Source organism: Colobus angolensis, unplaced genomic scaffold (assembly GCF_000951035.1).
Source record: "Colobus angolensis palliatus isolate OR3802 unplaced genomic scaffold, Cang.pa_1.0 Scaffold38, whole genome shotgun sequence".
Classification (NCBI taxonomy): Eukaryota; Metazoa; Chordata; class Mammalia; order Primates; family Cercopithecidae; genus Colobus; species Colobus angolensis.
Window position 1 is genome coordinate 7,735,321 of NW_012117154.1, and position 20,630 is coordinate 7,755,950.

At 58.0% G+C, this 20,630-nt stretch overlaps 1 protein-coding gene across 1 annotated transcript in view; it reads left to right on the forward strand.

Moving 5' to 3' along the window:
- The window catches only part of PWP2 (PWP2 periodic tryptophan protein homolog (yeast)), a 23,796-nt gene extending 4,940 nt beyond the window's left edge, over window positions 1-18,856 (forward strand). The window contains exons 3-21 of the mRNA XM_011954129.1: window positions 1,422-1,516; window positions 1,843-1,942; window positions 2,294-2,437; window positions 2,892-3,027; window positions 3,319-3,545; window positions 5,394-5,537; window positions 6,340-6,410; window positions 6,853-6,989; window positions 7,790-7,938; window positions 8,072-8,219; window positions 8,393-8,543; window positions 9,532-9,712; window positions 12,218-12,365; window positions 13,611-13,719; window positions 14,462-14,527; window positions 15,420-15,638; window positions 15,736-15,886; window positions 16,046-16,120; window positions 18,276-18,856. Of these exons, the coding sequence (XP_011809519.1) occupies window positions 1,422-1,516; window positions 1,843-1,942; window positions 2,294-2,437; window positions 2,892-3,027; window positions 3,319-3,545; window positions 5,394-5,537; window positions 6,340-6,410; window positions 6,853-6,989; window positions 7,790-7,938; window positions 8,072-8,219; window positions 8,393-8,543; window positions 9,532-9,712; window positions 12,218-12,365; window positions 13,611-13,719; window positions 14,462-14,527; window positions 15,420-15,638; window positions 15,736-15,886; window positions 16,046-16,120; window positions 18,276-18,450 (2,626 nt within the window). The 3' untranslated portion in view covers window positions 18,451-18,856. The remainder of the gene's footprint in view (window positions 1-1,421; window positions 1,517-1,842; window positions 1,943-2,293; window positions 2,438-2,891; window positions 3,028-3,318; window positions 3,546-5,393; window positions 5,538-6,339; window positions 6,411-6,852; window positions 6,990-7,789; window positions 7,939-8,071; window positions 8,220-8,392; window positions 8,544-9,531; window positions 9,713-12,217; window positions 12,366-13,610; window positions 13,720-14,461; window positions 14,528-15,419; window positions 15,639-15,735; window positions 15,887-16,045; window positions 16,121-18,275) is intronic.
- The last annotated feature ends 1,774 nt before the right edge of the window (window positions 18,857-20,630 follow it).

The following is a 20,630-nucleotide window of genomic DNA, read 5'->3' on the forward strand; positions in this document are numbered from 1 at the left end:
TTGTCTTGTTTTAGGAATTGGCAATGGCCACCCCATTTTCAGCAACCACCTCTGTGCCTGGTCAGCAGCCATCCACATCGAGGCCGGCTGTCTACCAGCAAAAAGATGAAGACTCACTGAAGGCTCAGATGATCATTAGCATTTTTTAGCAGTAAAGTGTTTTTAAATTAAGGGGTGCATGTTGTTGCTTTAGACAGAATGCTAACACTGATAGATTACAGCACACATGAGTAGACTGCAGCGCACACCAATAGACTAAAGTACACACTTAGACGACAGTACACACGAACAGACTACAATGCACACGAATAGAGCACAGCACACACTTACAGAGTACAGCACACACTAGTAGACCGCGCCATACTGTTTACGGTATGGTGTAAGCACAGCTCGGCTATGGGGAAGCCAGAACCTGTGTGCCTCGCTCGATTGCAGTATAAGCGTTATCTGCAGCATCTCCGAGGAGCTCCTGTACCCACTTACTTTCCATTTTTCCAGTAACAGTGTTACATGGGTGCGCTGTCATGGCAGTTAATTCCTGTTGGGCGTTTAGCTTGCTTCTGTATTCTAATGTCACACTGAGGCGGAATAATCCTCTCATTGTACCATCCTGGAAGCAGAATTGATGTATCCAATTTCTTTTTCTTTTTTTTTTTGAGACAGAGTCTTGCTCTGTTGCCTAGGCTGGAGTGCAGTGGTGCAGTCCCGGCTCGCTGCAACCTCCGCCTCCAAGGTTCAAGCGATTCTCCTGCCTCAGCCCCCTGAGTAGCTGGTTATTACAGGCACCCGCCACCACACCCAGCTAATTTTTGGGGTTTTTTTTTTTTTTGAGACGGAGTCTCCCTCTATCGCCCAGGCTGCAGTGCAGTGGCGTAACCTCGGCTCACTGCAAGCTCTGCCTCCTGGATTTACGCCATTCTCCTGCCTCAGCCTCCTGAATAGCTGGGACTCCAGGCGCCCGCCACCACGCCCGGCTAATTTTTTGTATTTTTAGTAGAGATGGGTTTCACCGTGTTGGCCAGGATGGTCTTGATCTCCTGACCTCGTGATCTGCCCGCCTCGGCCTCCCAAAGTGCTGGGATTACAGGCATGAGCCACCACGCCCGGCCGATTTTTGTTTTTTTAGTAGAGACAGGGTTTCACCATGTTGGCCATGCTGGTCTCAAACTCCTTACCTTGTGATATGCCTGCCTCGGCATCCCAAAGCACTGGGATTATAGGCGTGAGCCAATGCACCCGGCCGACAGTGTCATTTCTTTTTCAGGAGTGGGGGGTATCCTCAGATGAGCTCTGGCACACGGTGCAGTGAGATTGGAGGTGCTGCTTGGGGAGAGTGGGCCGCTGGTCCTGGGCCAGGCTTGGCCTGTCTCCCTCGTGTGACTTGAGGACCAACAGCACACCGTGGTTTTTGTCTTTTTCAGCAACAAATCTGACACGCTGCCCCTGGCCACTCGGTACAACGTCAAGTGCGTGGGGCTGTCCCCGGATGGCCGCCTGGCTATCATCGTCGATGAAGGTATTCGCCCTTGATGTGGGCGGGGACTGAAGGGACCAGTGAGGAGGACTCAGGGCTGTGCGGGTCTGAAATGATCCAGTCCCCAGTGGCGTCCGTGTCGGGGTGCTGGTGGGGGTTGGGGATGAGGGTGTCATGAGTGAGGCTGCATCCCTGCTGCAGGCTGTGTCTGTGGCATCACCTGTGGCAGTGCAGGGCCTCGTGGCCTTGGGCATTCTCAGTGCTGATGCCTCACGGTGGACATGAGAAAGACCTTTCGGTTTTTCCCACGCTGTGTATCTGGGTGGCCCTGGGGTAGCTGCGCGGTGGTCACCTCTGGCGTCCTGCAGGGGGCGATGCGCTGCTCGTCAGCCTGGTCTGCAGGTCTGTGCTGCACCACTTCCACTTCAAGGGCTCTGTGCACAGCGTGTCCTTCTCCCCCAATGGCAGGTAAGGGGGGGCGGCTGGGGACAGGAGGGGGTAGGAGAGGGTCAGCCGTGTGTGCCGATGGCGAGGCCCACTGCCCAGCTCTTTTCCCTGGGCCCGGGTTGTGATGTTGGGCGCACGGCCCAATCTCTGGCATCAGTGACCCCCTTTTCTGGAGCAGAAGACTTGGTGCAGCCAGGCTGCCCTCCCTCCAGGGCTATTTCTTCCCTGAATTCCACTTCCTCTGCTCCTGGGCCTCCATCCTGCAGGAGGCGGGACTCTGGAAGGCACAGGTGGGCACAGACTGAGACTCCACAGGGGCCTTAGGGCCATTGCTGCTCTTGAACACCAACTGTGTCCGCATTCCTTCTGTAGGAAGTTTGTTGTCACGAAGGGCAACATTGCCCAGATGTATCATGCGCCTGGGAAGAAGCGGGAGTTCAACGCCTTCGTTCTGGACAAAACCTATTTTGGGCCCTACGATGAGACCACCTGCATCGACTGGACGGATGACTCCAGGTGCGGCCTCGGAGGCATTCGGGGAACGAGGCCTGAGAGAGGCCCTTTGGATGGGTCCCCCTGCTTGGGCCCTGCAGCTTCATTCTGCAATGGCATCTTGGCCTCCTTTGGGGCTGGGCGCCGCCTGCACCATCGGGACTGGCTGGGTGACTGGTCGAGTCTTCGTGGCTCTGAAGTACGTGCTGTGACTGAGCCTCCTGCCCCTGCATCGCCCTTTCACCTGTTTGTCCCGGAAACAGGGAATGCTGCGGTTGGCTCGGGCAGCGTCTGGGAGGCGTGAGGAAGGCACACAGGGCAGGGGCTGTGCCAGGGTGTCTTCCTGTGCCTGGAGGCTTCACGGCTCACTCTGAGACCACGTGGGGCTGTAGCGGTCTCCGTGAGGCCCTCTGGAGCGTGCACCTGGCTGCTTTGTGGTGGCCGCGCCCTGAGGAGGTGCCATCTCCCTCTTTTCCAGGTGCTTTGTGGTTGGGAGCAAAGACATGTCCACCTGGGTGTTCGGAGCTGAGCGCTGGGACAACCTCATCTACTATGCACTGGGGGGACATAAGGATGCCATCGTGGCCTGCTTCTTTGAATCCAACAGCCTGGACGTACGTCCCTTTGCCAAGTTCCCTAGCCTGACGGTGGTCAAAAGCGGCTAGTTCAGGGCGACCCCAGGCTGCAGGTGGCCTCTTCCTTCGGTTCCTCCAGGCTGTTCCCATGTGGCCTGGGGGCATCTAGGGACCAACGGCAGCTGTTGGAGCCCATTGAAAATTGTTCTCAGAGTTCAGAGGGGCCTTCGGTGCCGCTGATCCCTGGATCTGAGCTGGAGGGAGGTGTCAGGTTGTGGCAACTGGGCCAGTGTAGCTGGGGCTGGGGTGACTCTGTGCTTTCCCTTGCAGCTGTACTCACTGAGCCAGGATGGAGTGCTGTGCGTGTGGCAGTGTGACACGCCCCCCGAGGGCCTGCGGCTGAAGCCCCCTGCGGGCTGGAAAGCAGACCTGTTGCAGCGGGAGGAAGAAGAGGAGGAGGAAGACCAGGAGGGGGACAGAGAGACCACCATCCGGGGAAAAGCCACTCCAGCCGAGGAGGAGAAGACAGGAAAAGTGAAGTACTCACGGCTGGCCAAGTAGGTCTCCGAGGGTGCGGTGGGCTGTGGTGGGGCACTCCTGTGGGGATCTCTTGCCCTCAGAGGGATCTGGATGTGAGGTCCTCAGGGCTGAGGAGTGGGAGGTCCAGAGAGCAGGCCCACGTCTCAGGGCCCGGTTTGAGCACCCTTGAGTGCTTGGGTGTTGACCCTGCCCCTTAATCACGGTCCCTGCTTCAGCTTTCTGAGCTGCCTGTGTGCCCAGGGCAGGGCAGAGGGCAGTTGGGTGGGGTACATGGGGGCAGGGAGGTGTGTGGTTACTCTGTGACGGGAATACAGCACCTTGGGCCCTAAGGGGGTTGGGAGTTGTCTGTGGCCCCACCAGCTCCTGTGGAGTTTGGCGTGGGCGATAGTCCCTTGGCCTCTTGCAGGGAGACGCTGGGAGAGCATTTGGCAAGGCTGGAGGGAGAGGCCGGGCTATGAGTGGGTGCAGCGGGTGGTCTGAGTCCTGCTTCAGGGCCTGCTGGTGGGTGGTGCTTGGTGCTTTTTTGGGCACTGAGCTGGGCTGTGCAGCCCCATGTCTTAACTCAGTCCCCTAGACGAGAGGAGACTGAGCCCGGCCCCGCAGCCTGCCCATGGGACGGCCTTAGCTGTGCCCGGAGCCCTGGCAGAGACGCGGCCCTGAGTCGGGGGTCCTGCATCTGGACTGTGGGGGAGGCTGGTCGGGATCCCATGAAGGCAGAGTTGCCCACAGCTGTGGTGTCTCCGTCACCCGGGTGTCTCAGCCTGAGCCCCTCCTTGGTGCAGTTACTTAACACCGGCTGTGTGCAGGGCTCTGAACTTGGCACTGAGACACACTGCCTGCCCTTGTGAGCCCTCCTCTCCGCCGGGGAGGAGAGGTGCAGTGATGAGGTGGCTGCATGCAGAGGTGGGCGGCAGTTGGGGTCCCTGGGCAGGGAAGGCTTCCACACGAGGCCCTGCCTGTGGAGGGAGCCAGGCGGCCAGAGCAGGCTGCGTTTGGAGTGTGTTGGGGTCCGACAGGTAGGTGGGAGTTGTGGCCATGAGAGTCCTGGGTCTGAGGAGCGGGGAGGGCCGGCTGGACCTCAGTGGGAGGAGGGTGCTTTGTCAAGGGCAGCGGAGTTGGAGGGCGGCCAGACCAGGTCCAAGTGGGTCAGTGTCCACGGGTGGGTCAGTGCCTGCGAGGACTTGGGGTTATTGTGCTGGAGTCAAGACTTGAGCGGGGACTGGAGGAAGAGGAAGGGCCGATGGGCCCCCCAACCCCGCCCCGAGGAAGAGAGGTTCCAGGCAGATCCAGGAAGACAGTGTGCGTGCTGGGCAGGGACTGCGGGCTGTCAGCGCAAAGGATGAGAAGGCAGGGCCTCCTGCATTGGCAGCCAGTGGTCCCTGTCACTTGTTCAGGAGGGACGGGAGCCAGAAAGAAGAGGGAAGGAGCAGGGCTGAGCTACACTGTGGCTCGGGGAGGTTTTGAGGGCGGAGGCGCCATCAAGGCCACCTTCATCTGTTGATGGGGACTGAGGGTTCCTTAGAGGAGGAAGCAGCAGGGGGTGGTGGGATTTGGGTGTGCCCAGCGGCCATGCCGCACCTCCCGCACGCACCTCCTCTGCCTCCCGTGGGCACTGCTGCCTCTGGATGCACCACCAATTCTGCTGTGGGGCCAGCTGGCGACAGTGGAGACACTGTGTGAGGTTCCCTTGGGGTCCCGAGCTTGGGATGGAGGCCGGCAGCTTCAGGGCCTGGGATGGAGAGGGCGAGGGCAGGTCTGGGACCTCCTCCCTGGATCTGTGGCCTGTGTCCTGGAGCCCAGAGCGAGCTGGGGTGGCAGCCTGGCTCTGCGCTCCTCCTCACAACTCTTCTGTCTTGTCAATTCAGGTACTTCTTCAATAAAGAAGGAGATTTTAACAACCTGACAGCTGCAGCATTTCACAAGAAGTCTCATCTCTTGGTCACTGGCTTTGCTTCTGGAATCTTCCATCTTCATGAGCTGCCAGAATTTAACCTCATCCACTCCCTGAGGTAAGCCTTTGCTCACGGTGGGGTGTGGTTTTCGTGCACTTACTGGCCCTGAATCTGAGGGCCCAGCCGAGCCTGCCCTTAGAGTTGGGGGCTGCAGAGCCACTTGGAGTGCCAGCTCAGGCCACAGGACGCCAGCCCGAAACCTGCGCGGCTGCTGGTGCTGGTCGGTGCGACTGTGTTGCCACCCCACCCCGGCAGTCAGCAGCATTGGTCTCGGGTCAGTCAACGGCCTTTTGAGTTTTTGCCTCTGCTTTTCTTCATCTGTGAGACACGGAAAACAAAAATACCATGCTCATAAAATTCTGAAGTTGCAAGTTTTTGAACCCTGGCCACCTCTCTGGGCCTTCTCTGATTCTTTTCCTTGAGACAGTCCTGCTCTGTCGCCCAGGCTGGAGTGCAGTGGCGCGAACTTGGTTCACTGCAACCTCTGCCTCCCGGTTTCAAATGATCCTCCCACTTCAGCCTCCTGAGGAGGTGGGACCGCAAGTGTGCGCCACCACTCCCGGTTAGTTTTTAAATTTTTTGTAGAGATGGGGTCTTGCTGGGTTTTCCCAGGCTGGTCTTGAACTCGTGGGTTCAAGCAGTCCTTGCCTCTGCCTCCTGACGTGCTGGAATGACAGGCATGAGCCTCTGCATCCAGCCCTCTGATACTTGAACTGAAGTGAATTGTTGGAGTCTGATGAGTGGGTGGGGTAAACTTGACACACAGGGATAGAGTCTGGTGTGTGGGGCTGCCCTGAGTGGGCACTGGGGTTTCAGCCCAGGCAGGCTGGCCTCCCACTTACAGGCCCATTCTCTACAGCATCTCAGATCAGAGCATCGCCTCAGTGGCCATCAATAGCTCGGGGGACTGGATTGCTTTTGGCTGTTCAGGTTTGTCCCCAGCCCGGGTGGTAGAGATGGACTCCCCATTAGGGACTGCTGCTGCCCAGCTACAGGCCTGCTCAACAGCCGCCCACTGGGGGTGCCCTGCCCTCCCCCAGCTGCCTTTCAGGGGTGCCCTCTTCTCCAGCTGCCGCCCAGGGTTGGTCCTCCTCAAACATCTCTCTGTCTTAAGCCCTCTTGCTCAAGGGTGTGGGGGTCATAGCCCCGTCTCAGTTGTGACCTGCAGCCACTGGGTTGCACAGGTGGGGTCCTTCACTGGCTGGTAGAGCTGCAGCATCGGGCAGTGGTCCCGGTCTGTTCTTGGGGGTCTGTGCGTTTCGCCCCCTGCCTGGCAGCTTTCTCAGGCCTGTGCCAAGTGGGAAGGTGGGCCGAGCCAGTCTGACCTGGGATGGGCCTGAGCCGGGTACCCCAGCTCCCCCCATGTGCACAGGCCTGGGCCAGCTGCTGGTGTGGGAGTGGCAGAGTGAGTCCTACGTGCTCAAGCAGCAGGGCCACTTCAACAGCATGGTGACCCTGGCCTACTCGCCCGACGGACAGTACATCGTGACTGGCGGGGATGACGGCAAGGTAGGCTCCTGTCCCCGTCCTGTTGGCCTCTGTGCTTGGGGGTTCTGAGGATGCAGTGGTCTGTGGGGCTGTGCCCCTGTGGCTGGGCCCTGACGGTGGGGTTGGAGTTCACAGGTTCACCCAGGCTCATGAGCTCACTAGGCGTTTAAAAACATACAAAAATGTGAATGGAGAGAGTTGGGTGTCCTTCTCTCCCCTTTCTGACTTGGTCTCCTGCACGGTGGTAGCTACGTGGCCAAGAGTGGGTCTGTGGTGCCAGCAGCTGGCATCCAGCCAGCATCTAAGGGGTTCCAGTACGTGGCCGAGGGTGGGTCCATGGTACCGGCAGCTGGCATCCGGCCAGCATCCACAGGGTTCTGGTGTGTGCAGTGCCACCGCGGGACATCTGGGCCTTAAATGGGCTCCTCCTGGAGGTGACAGGAAGAGACTGGGGTAGATGGCCCACTCACCACCCACTCAGCACAGCCTTGGGCCTGTGGGGGAGGCTGGGTGAGCCAGGGCAGCTGTGGGCACAGGGGCAAGGCTCTCAGGATATGGCGTCACATGCGGGGGTCTCAGGGATGGGGTGTCAGTCATGTGTGGGGGCCTCAGACGGGGTATCAGTCGTGTGTGGGGGTCTCAGGGATGGGGTGTCAGTCACAGCTGGGGGTCTCAGGGATGGAATATTACGGGTAGGGTTTCAGGGATGGGGCAGTACAGGGGCAAGCATCTTAGATGGGGTGGCATGGGGACAGGGATCCTGGCCGAAGCTGTGGCACACAGGGTTGTGGTCTGCCCCTGCCCCTCCTGTCCTGCCGCAGGTCAAGGTGTGGAACACCCTCAGCGGCTTCTGCTTCGTCACTTTCACGGAGCACTCCAGTGGGGTGACCGGTGTGACCTTTACTGCCACCGGCTACGTTGTGGTGACCTCATCCATGGACGGGACCGTGCGAGCCTTTGACCTTCACAGGTGATGCGTTTGCTCCGGGTTGGCTCGGGGCAGGCTTCCCCACGCAGAGGTGAAGGAGGAGGGTGAGGCTGCAGCGCAGCTGCTGGGGCAGGGGACCCTGGCATGTGACGCTGACCTTGCCTCTTCTCTGCAGGTACCGAAACTTCCGCACCTTCACCTCTCCACGCCCCACCCAGTTCTCCTGCGTGGCGGTGGATGCGAGCGGCGAGATCGTCTCTGCAGGGGCGCAGGACTCATTTGAGATTTTTGTGTGGTCCATGCAGACAGGCAGGCTCCTTGACGTAAGCACCCTGAGGGGCTGGGCTGGGGCTCGGGAGGGGCCCTCCTGTCTCCTGGGAGAGGAGCTCAGGGAGCTGAGGTTACACTCCGAGGGCCCATGCCCCTGGCCCAGACCTGCCCAGAGAGCCACCTCAGCCCCCAGCTCCACTTTTCCCACCTCCTTGGTCTACGGTAGGTTTTGTCCGGACATGAAGGGCCCATCAGTGGTCTGTGTTTTAACCCAATGAAGTCCATCCTGGCCAGTGCCTCCTGGGACAAGACGGTGCGCCTGTGGGACATGTTTGACAGCTGGAGGACCAAGGAGACGCTCGCCCTGACCTCTGATGGTGAGCACGAGGCAGCAAGCAGGAGCAGTGGCCTGGGGACCAGCGGCATGCTCTCATACCCGCTGCCTTGTTCCTGGTTGTGGGTTTGGTGTGAACTTTCTGGTGGGAAGCAGGGCGTGGTTCTTAACCCAGATCTGCTGGTGTGGCAGCCCTTGAGGTTGGCAGTACCTAGGAGACAGCAGATTGGCAGGTAGGGCCAGCGTGACTTCCACGAGTCCTCGTGCTCCCGCTCGCTGGGCGCCAGGCAGGAGAGGGGTGTCACTGCGAGAAGGACACGGACCGTGGTGGGGCCCAGACGCTGGAGGGGGCCCGTGCTGGGATCTGCAGACTGGGAGAAGAATAAGGGGGCCGTAGGTGGGCCCAGACGCCAGGTGTGACTGCCCAGGGATGTGCATACTGGCCTCAGGCCACTGCCTGTCTTTCTGACGAGGGTGTACTAGAGGCGTCCATGGCCTCCTGTGTTCATATGGTCTGTGGCTGTCAACACCTCAGCGGCGGCGTTGAAAGACCACATGGCTCACAAAGACCCAGCCCATCCATGTTCGGGTGTGGACAGAGTCTGCCATCCCAGGAGCCTGGCTCTCCCTGCTTCCTGCTGCCTCACCCCACCCCCCCGGCCTGGCATTGGCCAGGGTTTTCGTGTCACGTGGCTTCTTTGCAGAGGCTCTGTATTCTAGTCTGTCCAGCCGCCCTCAGTAACCACCATTACTCACCTGTCAGCCTCGCCTCCCCAGCGCCCCCTGCATCAGCCTTCGTGGGTCCTGCAGCCCCAGCTGGACCGCCTGGTGCTGTTCACTGGTGCTGAGCTGTTCCCTCACCCAGCTGGGTTGGAGCTTCTCCTGGGAGGAGATTCTTGTGTACCAGACCCAACAGGCGCTGGTCTCTTAGGGGTGCCAGGGAATGGCCTGGTCTCCAGCTGAGGGTGGTTGATGGCCTGCCTGTGGGAGACTGGGGCCTTCGTTGGGCCTCACTTGGCATCTCTGTTTAGCTCTGGCTGTGACTTTTCGCCCTGATGGTGCGGAGCTGGCTGTGGCTACGCTGAACTCACAGATCACCTTCTGGGACCCCGAGAACGCGGTGCAGACAGGCTCCATTGAGGGCAGGCATGACCTCAAGACCGGCAGGAAGGAGCTGGACAAGATTACAGCCAAGCACGCGGCCAAGGGGAAGTGAGTGTCGACGTCGGGCCTCCTGATTTGAGACCCCAGCCAGCCACCGGGCTCCTGCAGCTTCTCCATTTTTGGCCTTGTCCTTCGTTCCTGAGACGGCTGAGTCCCTGTGGATGGAGGCAGGTGGTCCTGAGCCCTCTGGGGAGAGGCCGTGTCCTCCTTAACTTCTGGGCTCACTCAGCCTCCAGCACAGGAGGACGTCTGGATTTGCTGAACATAAACTTGTTCAGCTGAGAGCCTACATCCACTTCCAAACCTTGATCCTGAATTACAGCATCGTCCTGGTGTGCAGAGGGGAGAGTAGCTGGGTGCCTGAGCTCAGGCCGGAGACCCAGCACTTGGGGAGACTGAGGCAGGTGGATTGCTTGAGCCCAGGAGTTTGAGACCAGCCTGGGCTATATGGCAGAATGCCATCTCTACAAAAAATACAAAAATTAGCCAGTTGTGGTGGCACATGTCTGTGGTCCTAGCTAGTCGGGAAGCTGAGGCAGGAGGATTGCTTGAACCCGGGAGGTCAAGGCTGTAGTGAGGATGGTGTCGTGCCATTGCACTCCAGCCTGGGTGCTAGAGCAAGACCCTGTCTCAAAAACAAAACAAACAAAAGCACCCCCCCCAGAGTAAAAATGCAGGTCCTCAGTCACCTCACCTGGCTGGCTGGAGAGTGCTACATGGATGGTGAAGACGTGGTGTCCCCTTGTGTCAAGGAGTCGGGCCAGCACAGCACTGACCGAATTGCCTGCTTGGGGTCCTGGCTGGGCTGTGAGGCTCACCTGGATGGTAGTCAGGCTTAGGAGAAGGGGGAGGATCTGTGGGGTGCACCCGGGGTGGTGTAGCTTTGGGGCCTGGACCTGTGTCCCAGGAGCTGGGAAGCCTGTTCAGCAGAGGGTCTTCCTCCAGAAAGAAGTAGCAACCCTATCTCGGAAGTGGTACGAACGCCTGTGTGCAGTCCTCGTGGGTTCGCCCTGAGTGTGGAACTGCTGGGTGCTGGTGGTAGTGTTTCCGGCTTGGAGGAGCTGCACGGTTGCCATTCTCATGAGGACGCTGTTGGCTTCTGGCTTCTCCACCTCCTCACCAGCACTTATTGCTTTATTTTTTTTTTTTTTAATGAGAGCTGTTCTGGTGGATGTGAATTCGTATCTCATCGCAGTTCTGGTTGTAGTTTCTCTAATGACATTCAGCATTTTTCACCTGCGGCTTGGCCATTTGTAAGTCTTGTTTGGAGAAATGTCTGTTCAGGTCTCTTGCCTGCTTTTGAATTGGGTTGTTTGGTTTTTTGTTTGTTGATTTTAGGGGTTTCTGTGATGCCCGATGTGCAGATACTTGTTCCACTTTGGGAACTGTCTCTTCTACCATTTTGGTGGCACTCTTAGTTCTGATGACGCGCAGTTCGCTCATTTTTTCTGTTGTTCTTTGTTCTCTACTGTCATAGCTAAGGGACCTTGCCCACCCCTAGGCGCCTGTTGAGCGAGGCGGTAAGGGCTGGTTTCTGGTTTCTGCAGGACTGAGCAGACGTGATTGAGAGTAGGCTGCCTAGGGCGGAGGCCAGCTGGCCACTGTTGTGTGCTGACCTCAGCAGGGAACACCGTTCCTTGAGCCTCTTGTTCCTTTTGTGAAAAAGACACTGACTCTCGGGAAACCGAAGCATTTAAGGGTGGTGCTGGCTCAGAGTGGAACCAGGCGACAGTGCCATTGGACACTGTGGGTTTTAAAAGTCTCACGTGAATTGAGGCAGCGAGCCTTGGTGAAAGTTGCTGAGGCTGTTTGCTTCCTGAAGGGCTGGTGCAGGATCTCCTCTATTTCCTAAGGTTGGTTTTTGTTTTATTTATTTTGATTTTTCATTTTTGAGACGGGGTCTTGCTCTGTCACCCAGGCTAGAGTACAGGAGTGTGATCATGGCTCACTGCAGCCTCTAACTCCTGGGCTCAAGTGATCCTCCCACATCAGCCTCCTGAGTAGCTGGGACTATAGGCATGTGCTGCCACACCCAGCTAATTTTATTTTTTGTAGAAACAGGATCTCGCTATATTGCCCAGGCTCGTCTTGAACTCCTGGACTCAAGCAGTCTTCCCAACTCAGCGTCTCAAAGTACTGAGGTGTAACAGGCAGGAGCCTGGCCGGGCGCGGTGGCTCAAGCCTGTAATCCCAGCACTTTGGGAGGCCGAGACGGGCGGATCACGAGGTCAGGAGATCGAGACCATCCTGGCGAACACGGTGAAACCCTGTCTCTACTAAAAAATACAAAAAAACTAGCCGGGCGAGGTGGCGGGCGCCTGTAATCCAAGCCACTTGGGAGGCCGAGGCAGGAGAATGGCGTGAACCCGGCAGGCGGAGCTTGCAGTGAGCTGAGATCCGGCCACTGCACTCCAGCCCGGGCGACAGAGCAAGAGACTCCGTCTCAAAAAAAACAGGCAGGAGCCACCATGCCGGCCTAAAGTTGGCTTTTAGAAGCCATATGCTGAGGTTTCTGCGGTGGCCACCCTGAGTCCGTGTCTCCTCTCCACCCAGGGCCTTCACCACCCTGTGCTACTCTGCAGACGGCCAGAGCATCCTGGCGGGAGGTATGTCCAAGTTCGTGTGCATCTACCACGTCCGCGAGCAGATTCTCATGAAGAGGTTCGAGATCTCTTGCAACCTGTCTCTGGACGCCATGGAGGTGAGCTGGCAGCACAGGGCTGGATGGATGTTGCTTCCAGTGCAGGTGGAATGCGTCAGGCTCCTGCCTTCTGCACTCCTGGCTCCTCGGGGTCTTGGGCACAGTGGTGACACTTGTCCTATATCTATGCACGGGCCCCTCACCTGCCCCAGCAGAGCCCTGCCATGGAGCCCTGTGCCTCCTTCAGCTGTGTGTGGAGCCGTGGTCCCCAACCCTTTTGGCATTTGGGACCAGTTTCGTGGAAGGCAGTTTTTCCACAGACAGGGTTGGGTGGATTGGTTTTGGGATGAAACTGTTTCACCTCAGATCAAGATCACCAGGCATGAGATCTCAGAAGGAGGGTGCAACCTAGATCCCTCACACGCGTGCTTCACAGTAGGGTTTGCGCTCCAGTGAGAATCTGATGCTGCTGCTGATCTGTCAGAGGCGGAGCTCGAGTGGTAACGTGAACAATGGGGAACAGCTGTAACTTCAGATGAAGCTTCACCCACCTGCCAACCACTCACCTCCTGCTGTGCAGCCCCTTTCCTAACAGGCCATGGGCCGGAACCAGGGGTTGGGGACACCTGTTGTGGATGACCCTGCCGGGGCCAGTTGCTGTGAGGCTGGGGCTGCGGGGGACAGTGCCCAGCACACGCTGGCTTGGGAGACACGGACACCTGTCGGGGAAGGAGTGAATGAAAAGGGTGCTGGCAGGCCCTGCCCGCTGGCTTCCTGCCTGGGATCCCGAGTAGAGGGCTCTGCCCTCACTGTTCCCACTGGTGCCTGCTCTCCCCCCCTCAGCACAGCCCTTGGCCCAGGTCCCATTCACATGCTGGCTCCCGCAGGACCTCAGGATGTGAGGGAGCCCTGGAAACCTCTAAGCAGGGGTGTGGCTGTTGGGTTCACCTGTCCACTGCCTCCCTAAGTGTTTCTGGGGGAAAGTGTCCTTGGCCTTTTCATGAGGGAGCAGATGGCCATCCTCGCTGTGAGCCCCAGCCCTTGTGGTGGCAGCAATGTTGGCATGTAGACCTCAGTCCATTCCCCCTCCACAGCCTCTCACTGCCCCCCTGCACAGCCTCCACGCCCACCCTGTCTGCAGCTAGCTCTGCAGGAAGGTCCCTGGGACGCTGCAGGGCTCTCTCCCTGTCCTCCTGCTAGATGGGCTGAGGCCGGTCTGGTGTTGGGGTCAAAGAGCAAGGTGGGAGAGGAGGGCCAGGCGGCCGGGCTGTCAAAAGCAAGGCTTCCACTGCTTTTCTGTTCTAGGAATTTTTGAACCGAAGAAAAATGACAGAGTTTGGCAACCTGGCACTAATTGATCAGGACGCTGGGCAGGAGGATGGAGTCGCGATACCACTGCCAGGCGTCAGGAAAGGTGAGCAGAGGTTCCTGCTGCATCTGCCTGCCACACGTGCCTGGGTGACTGCGCCCTCGTGCAGTCACTGGTGGCGTTTGCTGGACACTGAGGGTGTCGAAGGCCCAGTGGGTTGGTGTTGGTGCCGTCAGCCCCTGTGGCAGGAGAAGCTGCCCACGTGTTGCTGCACACGGCCTCCCTGCCCTGGCGGGACCCATGCATTTGCTCTTGGGACTGGGTGCCCCATCTGCTGCACAGCACACGGAGCATTCTGGTGTGAGGCCTTGTGTGCCCGACAGAGAGCCAGGTGCTCTAGAAGACCTGGGACTGCCCGAGTCCCAGGTAGACCATCCTGATGGGACACGTGCCAGCCAGAAACCCTGAGTGCTTCCATATGCAGGCCCAGGGTACCATGTTGAGTGCAGCAGACCCACTCCTGAGCTGGGCCGGGGCCCTTTTCTGGGTGGGACCCGCGGTCTGCTGGCTGGGCCAGCTTTTCTGGGAGCAGGGGCTGGTCCATCTTTTTGGCAGCTCACCTGGAACAGCCTCTGCGGCCCCAGCACAGGCCCACCTGCCACAGCTGCAGAGAGGGAAGGGCTGCTTATGCCTCCACTTTGTGCAGGGCCCAATGAGCAGAGGCTGCTGCTCTTGATGGGGTTCCCACGGCACCCCCAGCCAGCCGGGGGCTGCAGGATGACCTGTGTCGTGGGGAGAGCAACCTGGATGTGCTGCTCAGTGACCACTTTTGGTTCTTTTTCCCCAGGTGACATGAGTTCTCGGCACTTCAAACCTGAGATCAGGGTGACCTCACTCCGCTTCTCTCCCACTGGTGAGCACCAAGCCATGGGCTGTGGGTGCCGGTGGGCACTGGGGCATCTGTGCCGGGGCGAGGCTGGCCACCATGGTGCGCCTGCAGGCTCTGGTCTGTGTCCTATGCTCCTGGGTAAGAACATGGCCCTGCAAACCCTGCAGGCCACAAGATGGCTGTTGTCTCTGAAGATAGACAGCTGTGATGGCTCCAACCTCAGATGCCCTGAGCTTTGAAACATGGCAGGCCTGGCATGCCCTTGCCCTAGCAGCTCCCCGAGTGCCCTGGCCATGCTGCCTGGCTGGGGCGGCTCTGCCACCATGGAAAGCCCGTCTCTTCCACACCGCCCCATCCTCTCACGGTGGGGAGGAGGGTCTATGCCCCAGGCCTGTGGAGCCTGGCGGTACACACGGTCTCCACACAGAGGAGCCAGGAGCAAGGTTATTGGCAAGCACGCTCCAGCCTAGACTGAGTGTCTGGCTGGCCACCAGCTTTGGTCATTGATGTTTTACTTGGACATTTTACTGGGCGTTGTCTTCGTTGGCGGATCCTGTCTGGCTATCTCTAGTGCACCATGCGGCACTGAGTAGGTGCAGCAGAGACCACAGGGCCTGCGGAGCGCAAGACGCCTGAGCTTGACAGAAGACTTAGCTGGCTCCCGGTGTCGGGAGAGGAGGGCGCGTGCGTGTACATATTTGTTATATGTGCATCGAGTCCCTGGGAGAGTAACTTCTGGGATGATCCATTTAGTCCTTCCCAGGGGAGTTGGGGGGTGGGGGCTGAAGGCAGACGTCCCGGTTCCTGTTGACTTTTGTACTTTGTCCCAGGAGAATGTACTTAATACTGTTTCTTTAAAAAAAAAGTTGGGAGGAATGAACTTAGATTTTTAAGAAAGCACTGTGTAATTGCCCAGGGCGCTGCTGGGCAGCCACCACCACGGAGGGACTCCTCATCTACTCCCTGGACGCCCGTGTGCTTTTTGACCCATTTGAGCTGGACACCAGCGTCACCCCTGGGAGGGTGCGCGAGGCACTGCGCCAGCAGGACTTCACCAGGGCCATCCTTATGGCCCTCCGGCTCAACGAGAGCAAACTGGTGCAGGAGGCTCTGGAGGCGGTGCCCAGGGACGAGAGTGAGTCAGGGCTTTGGTGTCGGGCACCAGGGGTCGTCCTCTTTTGCCCTGGTTTGAGTTGTTGGCAGAATAAGCATGTTTTTTTCTCCTTTTGCAGTTGAAGTGGTCACCTCCTCCCTTCCTGAACTGTATGTGGAGAAAGTGCTGGAGTTTTTAGCTTCCTCCTTTGAAGTGTCTCGCCACCTGGAATTCTACCTCCTCTGGACTCACAAACTGCTCATGTTGCATGGACAGAAGCTGAAGTCCAGGTAGAGGGTCTCCCCTGCAGTTCCTCTGTGGCTCAGGTCACTGGACCAGCTTCTCCTGCTGGATAAAAGGGAACGTTGACATGCAAATGCAGCATGAAGCGAGCCCACTGTACCCACAGCATGGGTGAGCTCCGCACGCTTAGGGAGTCTCCCTTTCAGAGCCGGGACGCTGCTGCCTGTCATTCAGTTCCTCCAGAAGAGCATCCAGCGGCACCTGGACGACCTGTCGAAACTGTACGTGCGGGTGCAGGGCCTGGGGGTGGGCAGGGGTGCATGGTCCCCTGCTGGTCCACGCTGCTCCTTATGTCATCTGATTTGAGGACAAAAGGAACCAGTGCTGGAGGCTTGTCTTCTCACCGGCGGGTGAACTGCACCTGCCCGGCCACCCTGCTTGAGACATGGCCTGGCACTGAATGGAAAGCAGCGAGCACTGTGGCAGGCAGACAGGCTGCTGGTGGCACGCTCCAGGTGCAGCCGCAATCCTCCAGGCTCTTGGAGGGATTGTCACATTCGTAGGATCGGGCAGCCTTTCCTGGATTTGCAGGTCACCTGCACAAGCAGTGGGGGTGGTCCCAGGACTGGGAGGCTGGGCGGCCTGGAGTCCTGGAGGTGTGGCTGCCCTGAGCCATGGCTCCCCTGGAAAAGGGTGCTGCTGCTGCGAGGATTCATCCACCGGCCTAGGACAGGGCCCGGCCCTCCGCAGTGCTCACTCTGCAGGGGTGCCCGCCTCTTCTGTCATTTCTTTGTGGTTTGTGCCTTTTTTGTCCCTAGCAGTTCACCCTCCCTGAAGGTCCAGCAGAGCCTGAACTAGGCAGGCCGCAGAGTAGCCACGTGAGGGATAGCTCCCTCTGTTGCCAGTCAGTTGCCAGGTTTCCCAGCTGCGTTTCTGAAAGGTCTGTTCTCTGCCGTGTCTGCGAGTTGCTGTGTCCAGGGTTCAGGGGCTGAGGCCTGAGTGTGGACCTTGTGGGTTCATGCGGCCCTCCCATCTGTGCTTGAAGTGTCTCAGTCTTTGGAACGCGTCCCAGAGTCTAGGTCGAGCCTTTCCTCCCCTCGTGTTCTGGGTTCCCTACAGAAGGCTGGGATGCGCCCTGATCCACGATTTTGGTGCCAGGCCTTCCCTTGGCTGAGATGTCCTGGACTTTGCACAGAGCTCTCGAGGAGGAGGAGGAGGGCTGTCTAGCTCCTTTATTTCTTTTTAAAATTTTTTTTTGTTTTTTTTTTTTTTTGAGACAAAGTCTCTCTCCGTTGCCCAGGCTGGAGTGCAGTAGCATGATCTCGGCATATTGCAACCTCCACCTCCCAGGTTCAAGCAATTCTGCCTCAGCCTCTCAAGTAGCTATGATTACAGATGCGTGCTACCACGCCCAGCTAATGTTTGTATTTTTAGTAGAGACGGGGTTTCACCATGTTGACCAGGCTGGTCTTAAACTCCTGACCTCAGGTGATTTGCCTGCCTCTGCCTCTCAAACAAAGTGCTGGGATTATAGGTGTGAGCCACCACACCCGGCCAAGCTCCTTTAGATTTATTCCCTCTTATGGGATGCTTTTAGAGTTCATGTAAGCACATTGTTCCTTGGACCTCTTGTCTAGGCGTTTACTGCCAGTCTGTAGGGCTGCCATTGGCTGTCGGCAAGAGTCCTGCATAGAGGATCCTGTGACCTGCAGATGCGGCAGGGCGCTGCCTTCCTTCCTTTCTCATCCATTTACCTTTCAGTTCTCCTTTACAAGGTGCTTTTCTATGTAAAGTGATGGTGGCGTCAGTTTTCTCCTTTATTCTGTTAACTCAGGAAATTAACTGATTGAGAGCGTGCCTTCCTCCCCTCTCGCTCCAGAACACGCATAGCTCTGCAGCGGTCTCTTCCTAAGTGTTTGGTGGAACTTGCTGGTGAAGCTGTCTAGATTGGGCCCAGTGGAAGGGCTGAGCTGCCAGGATGGGCCCAAAGGGATGGGATGTTACAGTTGGGTCCTTGGGTCCTTGAAGGCCTTTGCTGCCCCAGGGCTGGATGGGGCAGAACCAGATTGTTGGGGCAGGGAAAGGAGGAAACAAACAGCTGCTGGGGTGGAGGGACCGGCATGTCCAGCCCCTGCTGCTTTTCTCAAGGGTGGCAGAGGAGGTGGTTGGGTGCAGGCCAGGCCAGGGCCTGGGTGTTGCTGGCACTGACCCCGCCCTGTGTGTGATTGACAGCTGCAGCTGACCCCTCCCTGTGTGTGATTGACAGCTGCAGTTGACCCCTCCCTGTGTGTGATTGACAGCTGCAGCTGACCCGTCCCTGTGTGTGATTGACAGCTGCAGCTGACCCGTCCCTGTGTGTGATTGACAGCTGCAGCTGACCCGTCCCTGTGTGTGATTGACAGCTGCAGCTGACCCGTCCCTCTGTGTGATTGACAGCTGCAGCTGGAACCGCTATAACATGCAGTACGCACTAGCAGTTTCCAAGCAGCGGGGCACGAAACGCTCCCTAGAGCCTCTGGGAAGTGAGGAGGAGGAAGCAGCATCTGAAGACGACAGCCTGCACCTGCTCGGAGGAGGAGGCAGAGACTCAGAAGAAGGGATGCTGGCCTAGAGCCAGCCAGTTGCAGCGCTGGATTGTGCTGGCCAAGACCTGCCAGGGAGATGGGACCCTTGTGCCACCTGGGCCAGCAAAGAGGAGGGTCCAGAGAGCAGCTGAAATACTGTCGCTGGTGGTAGTGACTTGCTTTTCCTGTGCAAATGTGTAGCCCATCGGGACAGCGAGCCGACGGGTCATGCCAGGGGCTGGCACACACTGGTACCCGGCGCCAGGAGCGGGGCCATGTGAACAGTGATGAACATTGAAAATGCCTGTCAAAGAGGGATTCACATGAACTTTATGTGAGACTTATTTATATCTTTAATATAAAGGTTTGATAAACAACTTAGGGATAAAAAAGGGGGGGTTTTCTAACGTGAGGATTAAGTCTATGCTTCAGATTAAAAAGGGTTATGTTGTATCCTGGTGTCTTGTGGGGGCTCAAGACCTGCCTGCCTGCCCACCAGGGCTTCTGTCCTGGGGAAACAGGCTGGCAGAGCAGGGTGGTCCTGCTGTCCAGCGGGGGCCCTGCCCTGTGACCTGTATCCTTGGGGTCGGGCATAGAGCCTCTCCCTGACCTCTCGGGGACGCTTTGGAGTCTGGGGCTGGGATTGGCCTGTCTTGGTGAACTCGCTCAGACCTGCACCAGCTCTGCGTGAGCCACACGGAGGAGGGGACAGCTCCTCCCCTCTGCAGTGCCCCTGGGAACGGTCATCATGAAAGTGGCTTGGGCCTCCATCATGACAGGGCATCGTGGTCCCCACAGCTCAGTAACAGCAGCCTCCAGGGTCAGGACCTGAGGCCGACCCAGTGTGGTGGGCGCTTCACCGACTGCCAGTGCTGTCTGCCAGGCCCAGCCTGTCCCTCACCAGAGGTGTGGCCCACGAGACCCTGGGTGGTACCTGGCTTCTTTGCTTATCTGGGACTGGGAAGTGGAGCTGGTATCTGCCTGCCGGCCTTCCAGGGGTGGTATGAGGCCATGTGCTAGAGAGCGGAGATTAGTATGACAGGTGGTGCCTTGTGGCCCACAGTGCTGTGCTCGGAGGCCTGCAGACCAGAGATCTTCGTAGAAGGGAGGAGCTCAGGCCCTGGTGCCACTGGGTGTTCTGTGGCTGCACAATCTCTGTGTGACCTAGAGTGGAGAGAATCCTTAGCTATCACCTGCCCAATGCACAATTTCCAGCTTTCCCCCTTCTCACCTCACCCTTTTCTGTATCACATGTGCATGGTAACGGTCACCTGAGTAGTCGCCCCGGGACAACTGGAGCTGTGGCTCTGCAGTGGGGTCCGTGAGCTCCAGGCCAGGGGCACCTCCTGCACACTTGGTAGAGAGAGGGTCCTGGCTGCCGCACCGACTCAGTGAGAGTCTGCATTCGGCATTTCCTTTCTGGGTGGCCCTTGGAGTTTTTTTGCACCATCCCACAACCCCATCACTCCCACCAGCTGATGCTCCCTAGCTGGCCGTTCCCCAGGAGCTGAGAAGCCTGAAGAGGGCCAGGCACAGAGGAGCAGGAACAAGGACGGTCAAATGTGCCAAGCTCATCTTTGGTTGTAACTGGTAACGTCCCATGTCTGTTATCCTAGTTCCCCACTATCTTTCAGGGATTGGCAGTAAAGTCCTAGTGATGGACGACGCGACAGTGGGGAAAGTGACAGCTGTGGGCTGGATCGTCAGGTGTGTCTGCAGAACCCAGTGTGTCCCTGTGAACATCCTCCAGCAGTGACCACATTATTTCAAAAACCTGCATTATTGGGTTGAAAATGGGTAAATTGGGGAGAAAAAGCCAGCACTTATCCAGCCATTCCTCTGTGAACCAACCCATGCCTAACAAATAGATTTTTTTAATGGAAGAATTCCAGCTAGGATCTGAACAGCTGGGATCTTCACGCTGACCATCCATGCTGTGAACGGAAAGAAAAACAGTGCCGGGTAGTGGTGGCTTACGCCTGTAATCCCAGCACTTGGGGAGGCCAAGGCGGGCAAATCACCCTAGGTCGGGAGTTCAAGACCAGCCTGACCAACTTGGAGAAACTCCGTCTCTACTAAAAATACAAAATTAACCTGGCGTGGTGGCGCATGCCTGTAATCTCAGCTACTGGGTAGGCTGAGGCAGGAGAATCGCTTGAATCTGGGAGGCGGAGGTTGCGTTGAGCCGAGATCCAGCCTGGGCAACAAGAGGGAAACTCTGCCTCAA